The sequence below is a fragment of the Acanthaster planci genome, linkage group LG08, assembly GCF_054643075.1.
Source record: "Acanthaster planci isolate LZ-2023a linkage group LG08, COTS_SCS, whole genome shotgun sequence".
Classification (NCBI taxonomy): Eukaryota; Metazoa; Echinodermata; class Asteroidea; order Valvatida; family Acanthasteridae; genus Acanthaster; species Acanthaster planci.
The window spans coordinates 13,765,760-13,783,380 of record NC_141784.1 but is presented as its reverse complement, the minus strand read 5'-3'; the positions used below and the strand labels follow the sequence as shown (position 1 = coordinate 13,783,380).

The window sequence follows — 17,621 nt, the reverse complement described above, 5'->3', positions numbered from 1 at the left end:
ATGGTGACGTGTACATACATAACAAACAGTTGCAAAACTACAAGTCATGAACATGCAGCAGCAAAATATTGGGAGAGGAATATCAAACCAATAGTAATTGTCTGTCTGTCTGCAGCAGGCAAATTTCTGATTTTATCCATTAAATTACGCAGTCGCTCCAAGCATGATTTTTACATGTGCCATTATACATGTTTATAATGCAAATGGTCAGTGGGCTTCTCCATGGAGCATACATGTCCATGTCCATGTATGCAGTATTGATCACAAGATCATTCAAGAGTCGCAAGTGATGGTCGATTACCTTAAACTACTGGTTGTTTTATTGGATAGACTCTGGTGCTTTTCTATGTACATGTACATGTGCACTGTAATTCTGATTTACACGTACATTTCTCCCAACAGGACGAGCTTGACTTGCCTGTCAAGATCAAGTCAGGTCATCTGGGCAAGCTCACCCTAAAGATCCCATGGAAGAACCTGTACTCTGCCCCCGTGGAGGCATCCATTGAGGGCCTTTATGTCATTGTTGCACCCAACACAGGTACATGTAGGAAGATGCTAGAATGCCACTATGGGATTTACAAATCTCCAAACTATTCTCTGACATGAACAGTGTTAATGAGAGTTGTGTTATTAACTTTTGTCAAAAATGTTGTTTGGTTTCTTGAATTGGAAAAGTCAAGTTCATTATTGAAGCCCTTACCAGAGTACTAGAATCTGCCTTGAGCAGAAGCACTCGCTCGTGTTGGTGGGGAGGTATTCATTTTGTTGGTAGTGACTCAAATGTAACGCGTGCATTTCATAGTCGTTTATGAACCAGCAAAGTACAGTCCCCGTCAAAGAGGCCCACATTGCTCAGAAAATTGTACCCTCTGTTGGCGCAGCCTGGGGCTCATGTAGAAAAAGTGTTTCTCAAAGCAACAAAACAGAGCATGTTATTACTTGAAGTAAATGAAATTTCATGGAAAGCAGCATTTTGTTTCTATTTTGTACATGCAAAGAGGACATATTCCTCGAAAGAAGTCAAATCAGGTTGTGAAATACGGCTTTTTCACAAGAGTGCACCACCAGGAGTTTGTAACGCGTTGGCCAATCACAATGCGCGAAATCTATCGACCCAAGGCACATTTGGAAAGGGTCGTCAGATTTCGCTCGTTGCGATTGGCCAATGCATCGCAAACTCTTTGTGGCACACTGTTGCGAATTGTCCGTGTTATGTAAATGTGACCCGAAGAAGTCCAGTGTTGAATTTTTGGCCTTTTAGGAAGACATGAAGCCAGGTCAGAACATGTAAACAGAGAAAAACATAACATCCAAACTTGTGACCAGCACCATTTTTTTCATGTTGATAAAGGGTGGAGTGGGTGCCAAATTTTTTTTGGGGGGGTAATCATTTTGATAAACCATCTTCTATAACTGAACGAACTGTTATCCGTCTGTATCCAGATATCAAGTATGATGCAGAAAAGGATGCAAAGCAGAAGTTTGAGGCAAAGCAGAGAATTCTGCAGCATGTGGAGGCTACCAAACAGAAGGAGAAAGAGAAGGAAGAAGGCAAAGGTCAGAGGTCATGACCCTTTTAAAACCCAATTTTTTAAAGGTCTTTTTTACATAAGGAGTTTATAGTGTAATAAACATTTGATAACAGAATTTTGAAATTGATACTTCTGCCAATTTGATCTTTGTAAATGTTTGTATTTCATATACATTCTGTAGTTTCACATAAAAGACTATCTGTGCAAGTATTTGTGTTTTTGCACTGTTTTAGTTCCAATCCTGTGCTTCACACTTCACTCTTCAGTGACCTACAGTACACCCCTGATTTCCAAAGTACTGTGCACTGAGTTTCATCATGTGAGCCATTAAAACTTGAAAAGGCTTTTGAGTGTGACTCAAACCCATGCTCACCACGTGACCACAAAGCTTGTGTTAGTTGGCCATTCGAGTCTAATGCACCAGTGAGGGGTATCCCATGCAATGGCCAGTGAAGGAATTTGTGTTGGGAGAAACTTACTGTTTGAATATTGTGTGGAAATTGCAATGTAAAATTGCATCTTTGAAGGAAAAAATCTGTCTCCCCAATATAATGAGTAATGACTTCATCATAAATTCCAGCCACAAATGTTTCCACGTTATACATATAATCACAGATAAAAATGGCAAATGTTAACATCCTATCAGAGCCTCTTTGCCCCTTTGAACTTCATTCTTGAGTATCTTGCAACCATATTCACAAGTTTCATTTTGTACCAACACGTCCTTTGTTAACAAATGTCCCGAGGGATTTGATTCAGAAGTAAAGTGTATGAGATGTGTGATTCATTGGTTAGTTTTACTGTCCTATCTCCAGAGAAAAACCCTAAAGGTGACTCCTTTGTGGAAAAGATGGCCACCCAGGTCATTAAGAATCTTCAGGTGAAGGTGGCAGATATCCACCTGCGCTACGAGGATAAGACGACCAATCCTGACGCTCCATTCGCCATTGGTGCTACCCTGCACAACATCTCACTCAAGGTGAGTAAAATCCTCTTCCACTGTTTCCTTCTTTCCAAATTGAAATGGAAAGGAATGAAATTAATCGAAAATTGCTGGGATCCGGAAAATTCTCATGATCCTTCATTGCCCTTCATGGACCTGTACACATGCTTTATACCTTTAAGCCACCCTTTTTTTAAATACCTAACAGCTCATTAAAAAATTCAGGATTGTTACAGTTTAACATCTGTTTTACGTATATTCACTGCTTTCAAATAAATAATGAACAACAGAGATACTATATACATTTCTAGCTGTACAGAAATTGGTAATGTGTGGTATTATCAATATTTTATTGATATTTTGTAGACCACAGACACCAACTGGAAGGAGTGCTTGGCAGATGCCTCAACAAAACTCATTTACAAGGTATTGTTTACAGACTATTCTAATTTCTCCATTACTCTGACACGTTTTGTTGTTGCTTGGATACAAAATTCAAAGAGTCGACAGTAAAGAGATGGGAATATAACCCCAGCTAAATATTCTGAGGAAAACCTGTGGAATCTGTTTGGGTCTGAACATCCAGTCCTCAAGTCGGCAAGGGTTCGGATTTGAACCTGGGTCAGTAAAAAGAAAAAGTAGTGAAATCTCTGATGTATGTTTTGATGTATTTGAAGTCACAAGTTTGAAGTCACACATGTAAACTAATGGTTGGTTTGTTCACAGATGCTTCGCCTGGATTGCCTGTCTGTGTACTGGAATTGTAACAGCGAGCTGTACTCTGGACTGGATAGACCCCAGCAGCAGGTAATGTGGCCTGCACATTTATCCGTCTTTGTCTTGTTGAATCAGTGAAATGTGTTTGGACAATTTTGGCATGTTTCTGAAATGTTCTACATTTATGTCACATGATCTAGTGGTTACCAGACCTAAAGATCTGTCAAAATAGTTGGCATCTTTTGATTGGGGAACCAGACTATTATATATTAACAATAACTGTGGATATATTGTACCAATAGTTTCTCATCGTAGTGCAAGCTGTTACACCTTGTTCATATCAAGTTTGTGCACAAAACGCTTTCTTTTATGTAAACATTGAGGTTTTTCTGTTGTTTCTTTATCATTCACTCAGGCAAAGATGAAAAACACCATCACTACAGATCCCCAAAACACCCCAGGCGACTTCCAGTACTGTGAGTACACAAGAAAACACTCTAAAGCTTACAACTATCAAGCTGTTTGAGAAAGTTCCATCTTAAAAAAATCTTCCAAATAATGTTCTAAAACTCTGCTGATTATCACTGACAATTTAATTTAAGGTTTACGTAAAAACTGCTCCAGTGTATTTGTAATTTAGCTCAGATGATTGCCATTGGTTTTCTGCACAAGGCCACATGTACATGTAAGCTTTTGTAAGGTGAACTCGTTTACGTGATACCACTTTCCTTTTGCCACGTTTACATAAACAGTTTGAACACATCGTAAGAGGTAATGACCAAAGATCGTATAGGGCCGCGAAGCGGCGCAAGATGGCGAACTTCGCCTTGAAGAAACATAAAACGTTGTAATCGCGTGAGCGCCATTTGAGCAAGCGATACGCCTGTGCAATGCACATTACTGCTTAGGCGCAGGCGCCGCGGTAGCCACATGCACCTGGTGAGCCTGCGCCTAAGCATTACTGTAAACTGCGCAGGCGTATCGCTTGCTCAAATGCCGCCCATGGTAATTACATCTTTTGGGCAGAGCTATCCATCTTGCGCCTTCGGCACTGTATGATCTTTGGTAATGACTCATGTGAAGTACCATGTATTCTGACAGCAGAGTTTAGACACTTGTGAATAAAAATTATGTGTCACTACACATGAGGTTGATTTTGTTGAAGCCATATTGAAACTATTCTTTGTAAATTACGTAGTACCAACATCGTAATAAGCTGTTTGCAGGATACTTTGGAATGCAATGTGATTAATAACAAAATGCTCTATTCCAATGTTGTGCCACATGCATTCCTGAGATAGTGTAGTTACAGTTTCTTACCACCTGTTTGATTTCAACAGTGGTGGAGCCAATTTCCCTGAAGGCTCAGCTGAAACTGAACACCAAACCAGAGAATGATCTGTCAAACCCTAAAGCCTGGCTGAATTTAGTCATCGATAGCATTGGGCTGGCCTTCCGCAAGAAACAGGTAAATTCCGTATATCTGTACTCTTGTCGACTGTGTGAAAGATTAAAGTGACCGTCTGTTGCAGAATGGACCATGGCACTGGTCCACTCAGACTAAAATCTAACCAGATAACCATCTATGTTTTCCTTGGTCAACCTGCAAAATATTATGGTATCCAACATGACTGAAATAAGAACTGTGCTGCTATGCTGTGTGCTGTGCAGTTTCTGTCGAGTGTAGAGTCTGACAATATACGACAGCATTTGACTACTGTCATTCCTTGGCATTTAGCAAGTTGACGTTACATTACCTTAGCCAGCGCCAACTGAACTGAGGTTTTCACATAAATTGAAGAGTGTTATCATAATCCCAAAATGAAAACCTGGTAACAAAGATGATAAAGTTGATGTACTTCAGTCTCTTGTTTAAGGCTGATTTGAAATTTATCATTCGAATGAAGCATGAAGATCATCTTCATGACAAATATTGATCGAGGATCATACATTGATTGCCCACGCCCAGTTTGGTTAATGGAAATTGGTGGACAAACAAAGTCATGAAAAAGCTCTTGAGTAGAACTGATCACATTGGCCATATATGAGATTTAAACTATTGTTCATGTTTTGACTTGTGCCAGTTTCGTGATGTCATGCAAATGCTGGACTCATTTGAGCGTATGTCCCGCAATGAGCCATTCAGGAAGTACCGGCCAACCAACCCCTTGAAAGGCAACGCCAAAGTCTGGTAGGTTAAATGAGTACAGAAGACGGGTTCCAGTGGATCTTGCTAATCCAAACAGAATCCAAAACAAAAAGTATTTGGGGCGTCTTGATAGCAGGTTCCGAACTGTTCCACAGACAGCCGTTCACCAAGAAACCCTTTCAGAAAGGAAGGATAATGTAATCTCAGCAAAAGGCATCCATATTTTACTTCCACTTTCCTTGATGAAATCTGAAGCTTACAAACTATTGCAATAATTTTGTTGTAGACAATGTGATGACTTAGGAGTAAAGAGGTGAAGTCAGTTCAGAAAATCAATTTTTTCGGGCTTGTTTGCAAGGAGAGTGACGAGGCAGGTAGTTTTTTGCTCTCGTCGGACCTGTCATGTTCATGCACCAACTTATTGTTTTCAGAGATTGTTTTTGTTATTTTCATGCCAATGCAATTTATGGTTTGATTAAATTACACAATATGCCAATTTGCTTTGAGGCAGGTCCTGTGTCTCTTACTATTCTTTTTGTGCTTGATCTCACATTTTATTGTTTCTTCCGAGCAGTCGTTATATGTAGATAAAGTTCACATTGAGAATTACAAATTGAATACATGTCTGTCATGTCTGTCCGAAGGCTGTTCCCCATAAGCCCTGGCTTCCCTGAACAGCCTCCATACTCATTAATTCTGTGATGCTTCTGCTATTGTTTTCTCTTTTGTAAGTTGTTTTTTTCATTACTCTGATCTCTGTGACTAATGTTTTTATTAATCAATCATGTACAGTGAAATACAATGATATTACGGATTTCATGACTTTCCTGTGCTTTATCTTGCTCCCGTAACAGTATGGAAATAAATGTGAATTGAATTGAATTGAATACAGCGATCACAAAATAAGCAATTTTTTATGGATGTGTATGCAGGTGGCACTATGCCATGAACAGCATTCTGGAGGAGACAGTGCGGCGACGACACAAGATGTGGTCCTGGAAACACATCAAGGAACATCGCAGGATGCTCAAGGAGTATAAACAGCTGTATGTGAAGAAATTGGACACCAGTAAACCAGGAAAGGACTTGATAGCCAATCTGGAGGTTAGTACAGAAATCTGGCCCAAGTTACAAATATCTGTGTTTTTGTTTTTGTCCTTGGATTTTGAAGATAGCGTCTAGGGCTGAGTCAGTTTGTATCAGAAAGTTGTCATATATTGGACTCGCCAGCCTTTCAAATATTTGGATATTTAGTTGTATAAATACCAAATTCCCCAAACTTTCTGTAATTTTATGGTCATAGTGTTGGGCCTATTGATAAGAAAATAGATAATTGAATATTTGATTTTCTGTTGAATATTCAAATATTCAGCACATTCCTATCAGCAGTCTCTGACCTCTGCAGGGGACATTCCAGTGTCGTCCTTTAATGTTTTTCCTAGTGCTTAGGGTGAATCCAGATTCCATTTGGATTCTTTTCCTTCTGCAGAAAATTGAGAAACAGCTGAGCGTGATGAACATCACCATGTGCCGCCAGCAGGCCGAGGTGGAGTTCCAACGTCTGGGCAAGAAACGGGCCAAAGAGAAGGCGGAGAAGGGTTGGTTCGGGGGCTGGTTTGGGGGAGGCAAGAAAGCGGAGGCCAAGAAGGAGGGGGGTGATCTGGAAGACATTGCAGGTGAGATGACATCACTGAAAGCAGGTGCAAAGGGGGATCCAAAACGGATACAAATTTCATTACGTCGACTGCTCTGATGTTTGTCACTACTCTGTTAAATTTGCTTTCAAACTGAAGTTTGCAGAAAATTTAAATTAGTCTGCTGTTTACATGTTTGAGCTTACCCCCTCTGAAACTAGTTGAACTGCTGGAGCCTTACCCCATCAGTAGTGGTTGGGCGTGGTCTGTTGACCTGTAGACCTGCTTAATTTGATCTCTACACCAGAGGGCGCAGATAGTGAAATATGATGATAGTGTTTGACTACAGTTTGACTAGAAAGTATTCTAGCTGGGATTTGATAGTAAGACATTTTGTTAGAAGTCAAACACAACCTCGGGCTACCACAGGACTCTTAATACTTTCTAATTTGAGTGATGGTAAAGCTAGAGTGCTGCTTGATATACTTGTACTTTAACATTTAGACTAGGTACTGAATCTGACGTTAGACGTTCACCTTTCCACTAGTGAAATTGACAAGGGACATTCACAGTTTTATCTAAAAGCCTAGTCACTGATGAGCTAAAAAAGTTGTGTAAGCAATCTACTAAAAGAAATTGAATGCTGTTCCTGTATGTAGGATGTGAAAATTGTTCTGCGTGCAGTACCTTTTGATGAATCAGGATTACGTGTCTCTCCAGTTACAAGTGAAATGTTGCAGCCGTAGTTAAAGGCCATATAAGTTGCTACACATTTATTCAGCTCAACATGTAAATGCTCTGTGATTGTGGCTGGGAAGTGACCATCCTGAAGTGAGCATCACTTGTATTTAGTTCAGATGATGTCGCTGGAAAGTACTGTGAGTAATTTACACAGGTCAAATTTATTCTCTGCAGGTCGCTTTCAAGAAGCCATGACTGCAGAGGAGAAGGCCAAGTTGTTTGATGCCATTGGCTACAGTGAAAAGAGTGCTGACCCTGCCTTCCCCAAAGAGGTACAGTATCCTGCTTTTTTCCTATTCAAAATGTACAGCTTAAAAATGATACCTGCTTGGATTATAGTATTGATAAATCTGCTTTAAGAATAAAACTTTTCTGCTGTGCTTTATTTTGCCTGCCCTTTTCATTTCCCCTTAAAATGTAGTTCTCATATTTGCATGACTGAGAAAAATCAGATTAAACAAGCCTATTTGTCAAGAGATTTCCTACGAATGATTTAATATTTATTGTTCCCTTTCTAGGGCCCACCACTTTAAGAAAGCATCACATATCAAAGTTAATAAACAGTAACACAACATACACACAAACTATCAAATCAGAAATAAACCTACTTGTACATAATCTAAGAGATGTAACATACACGTAAACCACTGACTATATCAAATTGTAAGACACAGTGCGTGACATGTAGCTCGATGTTTACAAACCTGTCGTGGCATGTGTGACTCAAATGCCTTAGCTTGTATGCAAAGCTAAGATGATGTCTCAGTTCCCTTTCGTGTCAAACAAAGGTAATTGGTTTGTGTTAGGACCATGTAGACTGCCTCTTTTTGTGGGTGTCTGTGATACCGCAAACCCGTTACCTTTGCGTGCCACATGCACCATGAGAAACTTCAAATCTCATCTTTAGTGTCAGGCGATGTTTGTCATTGTCACTGCTAGGACATGCTGTACTTGTGGGTACTTTTTCGTGGAATTTATAGGTTTCGATGAGCTGGGCTGACAACATAGACAGTGTACAGTACATTGCAATTGAAAGTTAACACCAAAATGGGAAAATTTTTTCACAGATTTTAACCAAAGTGGGAAAAGATTTTCACGCTTTTTCCCACAAATGGGAAAAAAATTTTCACAGATTTTCCCACAAGTGGGAAATGATTTTCACAGATTTTCCCACAAGTGGGAAAAGATTTTCACAGATTTTCCCACAAGTAAGAAAAGATTTTCGCCCTTTTTCTCACAAGTGGGAAAAAATTTTCACAGATTTTCTCTGGTAGTGGGGAAATAATTTTGCAAGCTTTCTTCATTTAGTAGTATTTGTGCCTGTACATGTAGACATCAGGAAGTTTTTCATCTCTGTGGTTTCAAACATGCGCATCTCTGAATATGGAAAGTGGAAGAAAATCAGTCTGAGAGAAAAGTTCTTCAATTCTCAGGAATATTCAGATTACTTGAGGAAGACAGCATTGAAATTTCAATGCAGTATGTTTCTCGTTTATGAGCAAAATACAATGGGACAGGTGAAATCAAAGCTGGCTATGGTGGAGGTTGGAGACAAGCACTGAACACTGAACAGCTGAATTACAGTAGATTGCTGTTATAGCGCTCTCTAACATGTCTTATATTATAAGTTATAAGCGTTTAAAAATTAAATTAACCCACTTGGATGGATGCTCAACATGTGCACCGCATATGTGCACATGTACATGAACATGTATCCACATGTTGTCATGTATGTAAATTACATACACATGTATTGGCAAATGTATGTACCTTGATTTCGGAATAAATGCCTTGTATCCGGTTATCTCAACGTTTTCGTGACACCGATCAAAAAACGAATGATTTAATATTTATTGTTCCCTTTCTAGGGCCCACCACTTTAAGAAAGCATCACATATCAAAGTTAATAAACAGTAACACAACATACACACAAACTATCAAATCAGAAATAAACCTACTTGTACATAATCTAAGAGATGTAACATACACGTAAACCACTGACTATATCAAATTGTAAGACACAGTGCGTGACATGTAGCTCGATGTTTACAAACCTGTCGTGGCATGTGTGACTCAAATGCCTTAGCTTGTATGCAAAGCTAAGATGATGTCTCAGTTCCCTTTCGTGTCAAACAAAGGTAATTGGTTTGTGTTAGGACCATGTAGACTGCCTCTTTTTGTGGGTGTCTGTGATACCGCAAACCCGTTACCTTTGCGTGCCACATGCACCATGAGAAACTTCAAATCTCATCTTTAGTGTCAGGCGATGTTTGTCATTGTCACTGCTAGGACATGCTGTACTTGTGGGTACTTTTTCGTGGAATTTATAGGTTTCGATGAGCTGGGCTGACAACATAGACAGTGTACAGTACATTGCAATTGAAAGTTAACACCAAAATGGGAAAATTTTTTCACAGATTTTAACCAAAGTGGGAAAAGATTTTCACGCTTTTTCCCACAAATGGGAAAAAAATTTTCACAGATTTTCCCACAAGTGGGAAATGATTTCCACAGATTTTCCCACAAGTGGGAAAAAATTTTCACAGATTTTCCCACAAGTAAGAAAAGATTTTCGCCCTTTTTCTCACAAGTGGGAAAAAATTTTCACAGATTTTCTCTGGTAGTGGGGAAATAATTTTGCAAGCTTTCTTCATTTAGTAGTATTTGTGCCTGTACAGGTAGACATCAGGAAGTTTTTCATCTCTGTGGTTTCAAACATGCGCATCTCTGTATATGGAAAGTGGAAGAAAATCAGTCTGAGAGAAAAGTTCTTCAATTCTCAGGAATATTCAGATTACTTGAGGAAGACAGCATTGAAATTTCAATGCAGTATGTTTCTCGTTTATGAGCAAAATACAATGCGACAGGTGAAATCAAAGCTGGCTATGGTGGAGGTTGGAGACAAGCACTGAACACCGAGCAGCTGAATTACAGTAGATTGCCGTTACAGCGCTCTCTAACATGTCTTATATTATAAGTTATAAGTGTTTAAAAATTAAATTAACCCACTTGGATGGATGCTCAACATGTGCACCGCTCAACATGTGCACCGCATATGTGCACATGTACATGAACATGTATCCACATGTTGTCATGTATGTAAATTACGTACACATGTATTGGCAAATGTATGTACCTTGATTTCGGAATAAATGCCTTGTATCCAGTTATCTCAACGTTTTCGTGACACCGATCAAAAAAAATTACCAAATCTCTTCAAAAATCGCCACGGGACCTCGTGCGTGCTGCACCGCATAGTGAAGCACACACTGCATCTACACCTACTGTGACATCCTGACTGCTACTGCATGCCCATTCATGGATAGTCCAATCGCTGACCTTTTCCAATAACCATGTGACCACAGAAAGTAACATGTCATCAGAAACCCAAGTGAAAACTGGCCCGATATGTCACACCGAACACAATCGGCGAAGAGATGAGATTTGCTTATGAAAATACATGTTCAATTTAAGCACGTATTTTATTTGTCGATTGTAAGAAACCTTCAGGAAACAAAATACTGCATGTAGTATTTCATTGTTGATTTTTTGTGTGCCAAACGACACCACGAAAATAAATAAAAAGTGGGCAAATAACCCAAGTCGCCACAGCAGAGCAAGTTAAGTTTATTGTAATACACACATTTTACTGTATGTGCTTCATAACTTCGGGACTCCCGTTTATAATAATCACTCAACATCCAGACAACTTTTTAAACATTTATTCTTCGACATTGACGAGTGTTTATCTATGGTAATTCAAGAAAACAACTGCGCCCCGCAAGCGCGGGTCGCCCTAGTGAGCACATCCCCACGATCGCGCTGCATGGACCGGACGGCTCGGCCGAGACTACAACAGCACACTCCACGTGGTGAGTTGGCCCGACCGGCCGGCTCCAAGCACAGCGCAGCCTGCGTTATGGACTCTTCACTGCATAATAGTCGTGCACGTGTGGCAAGCGTTGAGCATTTTCGCTGCACAATGCTTCTCGTTTTCGCAAGTTTCGGCATGATTTTTGGAACCTTTCGCACCGCTTTCGTAAAATTTTCACACTGTTTTTGCACACTTTTTTTTCTCAATGTTTTCGCAAGTGTTTCACGCCGTGTTCACAAAAGATTCGCACCGTTTTCGCATGTCGTTCGACCCTTTTGCATCCGATTCGCTGTGATTCGCAGGGGGGAAAAGTTGTGGTCAAAATGCGAAATGTGAATGCAAATGTAAATTCCTTTCGCTTTTTTTCCCATTCCTTTTCATAGCGTTAACTTTCAAATGCAACGTACTGTAACTTTATTTCATTCTGGGTTTTTCTGTTGTTACACAGTACGTGGGAGTCCAAGCTCATTTGAATCTCAAGAGCACCAGTGTCAAGATCCTGGATGAGGAACGCAAGAAGCAACAACTCCTGAACCTGTCCGTCACCGAGCTGACGGCCAATTTCAGCCAGAGGCCAGCTGCTGAAGCCATCAAGTAAAGAATATAGTCCCAAGCTGAAAACCAATGATCAAATTTATGTCATTGATGGATCATTGCACCTTATTCATTGGGGTTAAGCTTCTAGTCAACTCTCTCACTAACCATATTTCTCTTGGTAAATTGGCTGCAAAAAGTATTGTTCAAGGGCACAAGTGCCTAATCCAAGTTGTATTTTAGAGTGTATTTTTAAAGCCTTGTTATTACCTTCCTATGTTGAAGTGACGCTTTGGGTCAGTTGGTAAATAGCACAAAGATGCACAGCTGTGTCATATTGTGCACTGCACCAACTCTCCCTCACAGGAATATCAGATTGCACGTTTGTGCTGCCCAACAACTGTGCTTCACCGTTTCATGTGCATCATTGTGCTGTAAACCAAATGCAGTGAAGAGGACTGCACAAAAGACCCTGGGTCATTTTGTGCTGGCAACCAACTGTACACTTTTTGAACCTGTGGATATTTGTGTTTCATATAGAAAACACATGCAATAGAGTGACTGTGGGCATTCATGCATATTTGTGCTGCTAAGCGATAGGAGGGTTAATATGACTTGTCTGAGTGAGATCTGATTGCATGTTCTTCTTGTACAGGCTGGAGGCCAAGCTTGATGACTTCAGCGTCTTTGGCACACCTGTGGAGGAAGGGACCAGCCCTCAGATGGTGGAATCCCAAAGCCTGGAGGCAGACAAGAAGTACTCCCTACTCAGCTTGTCGGTGGAGACCAACCCAATGGATGGCAAGGCAGACCAGAGGATCAGACTTAACGCCAGGCCCCTCAAGATTGCTTATGATGCGGTGAGTCTCCAAGAAGATTTGTACTTGGTTTCAGACTAAACAAGATAATACGTTTTAGAAGCTCCGAGGTTTGAATGAGTTACACAAAGAATGTGTGGTGTGAATGGGAGCTGCAAACATGTCTTCCCACTTGACCAGGTTCACTTTTGTTTACGTCACAATTGAGATTGTGCTTATGCTCAAAATGATGGAGACAATGGTGGACTGTTCACATGGGATCGGTATGGTTGTCGCTACTGAATGTTTCAAAAGTCCCACACTGTGGATAGATTTACGTCGAAGCCAGATGCATAAGATAGTCACTGATAGATTTGTTTGGTTTAAAAAGCCAGATACCTGGCCATGTACCAGATACCCAAGTGGCATTTTGCTTGATGTCTTTCTCTGTCTGCTTTTCTAGAACACTATCAACCAGATAGTAAAGTTCTTTGAGCCTCCAAAGGATGTCCATCTAGATGAGTGAGTATAAGTGATACTAAATCTGTGAATGCTTCACAGTTTGCAAACCAAGTAGACTGTTTTGCAGGAATACATTTCAATCTGGCATTCCACAGATGGGAATGCTAATTCTGTTACAGATTTTGGGATAACTAGGCTTTCAATTTTCTTGAAAACTTGCAGGAAACTTTTAGTTGTATTTGTAATGGAGTTAGAGATCATTCAGTTGCAATAAATTTCCTAAAAGTACTTAAAATAATGACAGATGTATTTAAAAAGCACTGGGTTGAGTACTTTTTCGAGTACTTTTCTCGTTAAAACTTAATATTTACAAACAGGGAGAGTCTGTAGTCTTACATTTATTTTGTAATCTTACCTTTGTGCATTTACCATCAAATTTCACTGTTCTTGAGCTTGGTTCCTTCCTGGCCAATACGGGCGTTTCACAGTAGTGCGCCTCCAAGAGTTTGCAATGCTTTGGCCAATCACAGTGTATGAAATTTGTCGACCCAATGCGCATTTGGAAAGGGTCGACAAATTTTGCGTGATGTGATTGGCCAACGCATTGCAAACTCTTGGAGGCGCACTATTATGAATCGCCCGTATTCAATAATTTGGCATTGAACTTGTTAATGGAGAAGTACTTGACAACATTGATGGCCATACAGCTTAGTCATCTTTGAGTCACATTTCTGTCAGTACATGTTTTCTCAAAAGTCAAGTCTGGTGCACATTTTGTTTTGTTTCATTACATTTAACAGTTGTGGTTTAAGTTCAACTTTTGAGTTTGTTTACATAACATAAAAAGATGCAAGCTTCCAGAGTCAGGACTCTAGAAATTTATTCAAAACACGCAATTCCTCTTTATGAATTTGAGTTGGGGAAAAGTAACTTTTGCATTGAATCACCTGTGGAAAAGTTAGGGAAACTGAAATGAGTTACAAATGCCTCAAAAATGATTCACCTAATACATCCAGAAAAATAATTTGGCTGATAGTTGTCCGTTTCTGTAGATAGTGTACAGTTTCCTGCGTGGGGGCAACCCAGGCAGCTTTGGGCAAATTTTCATGCCTTGTCTTGCTTGTATGTCTGTATGGCAGTCTATCAGCAGCAGCTGTGTCTTCCCTTGGAGATTTCACCGTGCAATCCTCCACTGGCCTGCAGTACATAGTGGACAACAAGAACATTCTAGATGTCAACATTGACATCAAGGCATCCTACGTCATCATTCCAGAGAATGGAATCAATGATGGGTAGGCTCTTCAACTTCTACGTTCATCAGAGTGATTGGATCCTAGATATTGAGAACCCCGAAGGACTTCTTTCATTTATTTGGTGTATTACGAAAGAGCCCACTCAGCCCAGTGTGTTGATTTCTGAATGAATCCAGATATTACTTAAGAGAAGTTGACAGTTTCTATGTATTTCCATTGGAGGAATGACCACTGCCTCAATCCTTCAAAATCCTGTGGCAATTCCGGTTATTATGTTGAGGCAGTGTGTCCTGAAGCAGGATGGATGATTTCATGTATAATCATTACATGAATTTATATATGGCTGAGTATAAACAATACAAAGTCTAATCCAAGACCTTGACACAGTGCATCCTTCGCAATCAGCCACACTTTTTTGGCATTGTTCCTCAATCCTCCAAAAAGCGCCTAAAGGATTTTGTAGGATTGAGGGTGGTTCTAGGGTTAGATAATGGATCTACGTGTCTTGTAAAGATCTGAAAATTATTCATTGTATTCACCAAATTAGCTGTTTTATGCTTCAACTATTAAACAGTTTACTTTATTTCTCTCTTTATCTAGGCGTGGCAGTGTTTTGATTGTAGACCTTGGTAATTTCAAGATGGCTACAGTGAATGAGGAGAGGCCAAAAGGGCCGAGGATGGAGGTATGAATATTTATGAGGTGCTGTGATCCCTTCAGAAAAAAGTATCCAAAAGTAAGCTGGATAGTTGGACTCTTTGTCTGTACTCACATTTAGTGTGGCCTAACTTGTGTGTCATTGAAGTTGTTCATAAGTATACAAATATATCATGGTTTGAGGTTAGACAGTCAATGTTAGGTCCCCGAGGTATTGGGAGTTGACAGCTAGTTCCCGAGGCGAAGATGAGGGAACTAGTTTGTCAACTCCCAATACCTCAGGAACTAACATTGACTCTCCAACCGAACTAAATTATGTTATATTTGTTTTACTATACTTACTACACATTTTATTTAATAACCTCTGAAAATAAAAACGTCATCATTAATTTGTTTCCACAAACTTTTGTGTTGTTCGTAAGGTCAAAACACAAACACTTGCTCTGATTGTCTTTTACGTGTGCCGCCATCTTTTCATATGAGCTGCATACCGTTGCTAGGCTGGCGCCACCACAAGTGCACAGTACACCTGGCAGATAGTTCCCGGAATTTCTGCTACTGCGTATGCGTTTTTAACTGTCGCCCCGGTAAGCCGGGCGACAGTTAAAATGCATGCATATTTACTCCATGCGTGAATGATCGCGTGTGCGCTTGGCAAACAGCAAAAACAGTGGCTGGCGCATGACTGTGAATGCGCCAATGAGAGGTTTGCGATCCGTCATGAATATGTGTGAGGTATAGTAACATCTAAAAGGCAGCTATTTAACATTTGCAAAACAAATCTGGTTTGAAAAAATACTTTGGGAATGTTGCCGGGTTCACACTTCATAGGGAAGGATATTGTCAATCCAACGATAGATAGAATAATGGACTTGGAGACTGCATCAGCTGGGTTATATTACTCTCTGTCTTTGTCAGAATGAGTCTCTAGAGGAGTTGATGAAGAAAGCCTATGACAGGTTCCAGATCGAGCTACAGAGTGTGCAGGTGATCCTGGCTGCTGAAGGTAGGTGACAAGACATGTCTGGTCATAGTAAAAGCCCACCACAGTGCAGTGAGCCCACTAGAGATCACAACGGAATTGACTTTTTGGCATGGAGGGTGTTTCTCTTGAAGAGGACTTGGCAATTCTTAATTTGGGGGGGGGGATTTGTAGAAAATGGACACAGTAGTTTTAGGATTTTTTCATGTGTGATTGAATGTGGATTATTTGGAGAATGGAAAACTTTAATGACACGATCGGCTTTCAAGTGGCTTTGGTCTGTATAGCACAGCACGTGGTCAGTGAAGGACAGACAATTTACTGTAGGCTGATACACGTGAGACATCAACTGTGAAGTTGTAAATTGGCCTTTTCAATACAAACACTTGTCAGGGCAATGTATTCTAAGTCGCATTTGTTGTTTCTCCAAACCTCGCCCCCCATGTCAGAATTTGGTCACTTTTTTACAACCTGATTTGCGGGATTTGGCCCTCTTTTTTGTACAAATAAAATACTTAAGCACAGGCCTTGGTGCCCCGGGGACAGGATTGATCAATCTAAGTTACATTTTCCACTCCTTGTGAAAAGAAATTTGATTGTCATGTCCATTAACCATATTGTGTCAGATGAAGTGTAAATCCTCAACAATTTTCTGTGGCAGTTTGACCTCCTTACACACCCTGGTAACTTGTATACGCAGTTGCGAGTGACATGTTTGAATGCTGTCATGATTGAGTGTGGTACCCTGACTTGGCTTCGAGCCATGGTTAGTTGTAGTAGCAACAATATTGCCCCAAAGTGTAGAAACGATAGTCATGATTGCCACACAACTTTTGTACAAATTAGTTTCAAGAGCCAGTATTTGTGGTCGTGGTATCTTGTCATTTGAATAAATCAAGATTTCAGCTTAGTGTAATATTGTGCCTCGGTCTGACTGGTTGATTGTGAAATAAAAATATCCACAAGTAGTTGAGAAACGTAATCACTACTCTGCCACTGAATTGCCTGTGAATCGTTGGTTGAATTTAGAGTTCACTTGTAACTTGTGTTTGTGGTAGGTGATGATTGGCAGGCCGCTAGAGAACTGAAGGGATCTCCACTACACCTTCTACAGCCGTTGGACTTGAATGTGGGACTCAATAAATGTATGGTGGAAGACTCCAGGCTTGCCAAGTATGTTGTACTCACCTATCATGGTTTTTCTGCCCTTTATGTTTAGCCCTCGTCCCCTTTGTGTCTTGCTGGAATTGGGACTCATTAAAACTTTACCGTTAAGAAATTCTTTAGACTTGTCGTCGTATTTTATATTTAACAATTGTTGCCTGTGGTGTGGGGGTCAGTGA

At 40.2% G+C, this 17,621-nt stretch overlaps 1 protein-coding gene across 10 annotated transcripts in view; it reads left to right on the top strand.

Moving 5' to 3' along the window:
• The window catches only part of LOC110977350 (intermembrane lipid transfer protein VPS13A-like), a 96,751-nt gene that overhangs the window by 10,462 nt on the left and 68,668 nt on the right, over nt 1–17,621 (top strand). For all 10 annotated transcript variants that reach the window (XM_087140564.1, XM_087140562.1, XM_087140561.1 and 7 more), the window contains exons 3-20: nt 403–541; nt 1,447–1,560; nt 2,351–2,514; nt 2,845–2,904; nt 3,205–3,285; nt 3,611–3,671; nt 4,536–4,663; nt 5,280–5,386; nt 6,277–6,448; nt 6,834–7,020; nt 7,894–7,991; nt 12,042–12,187; nt 12,783–12,987; nt 13,388–13,446; nt 14,526–14,678; nt 15,240–15,324; nt 16,215–16,302; nt 17,337–17,451. In XM_087140564.1, coding sequence (XP_086996690.1) covers nt 403–541; nt 1,447–1,560; nt 2,351–2,514; nt 2,845–2,904; nt 3,205–3,285; nt 3,611–3,671; nt 4,536–4,663; nt 5,280–5,386; nt 6,277–6,448; nt 6,834–7,020; nt 7,894–7,991; nt 12,042–12,187; nt 12,783–12,987; nt 13,388–13,446; nt 14,526–14,678; nt 15,240–15,324; nt 16,215–16,302; nt 17,337–17,451 — 2,162 coding nt within the window. The remainder of the gene's footprint in view (nt 1–402; nt 542–1,446; nt 1,561–2,350; nt 2,515–2,844; nt 2,905–3,204; nt 3,286–3,610; nt 3,672–4,535; nt 4,664–5,279; nt 5,387–6,276; nt 6,449–6,833; nt 7,021–7,893; nt 7,992–12,041; nt 12,188–12,782; nt 12,988–13,387; nt 13,447–14,525; nt 14,679–15,239; nt 15,325–16,214; nt 16,303–17,336; nt 17,452–17,621) is intronic.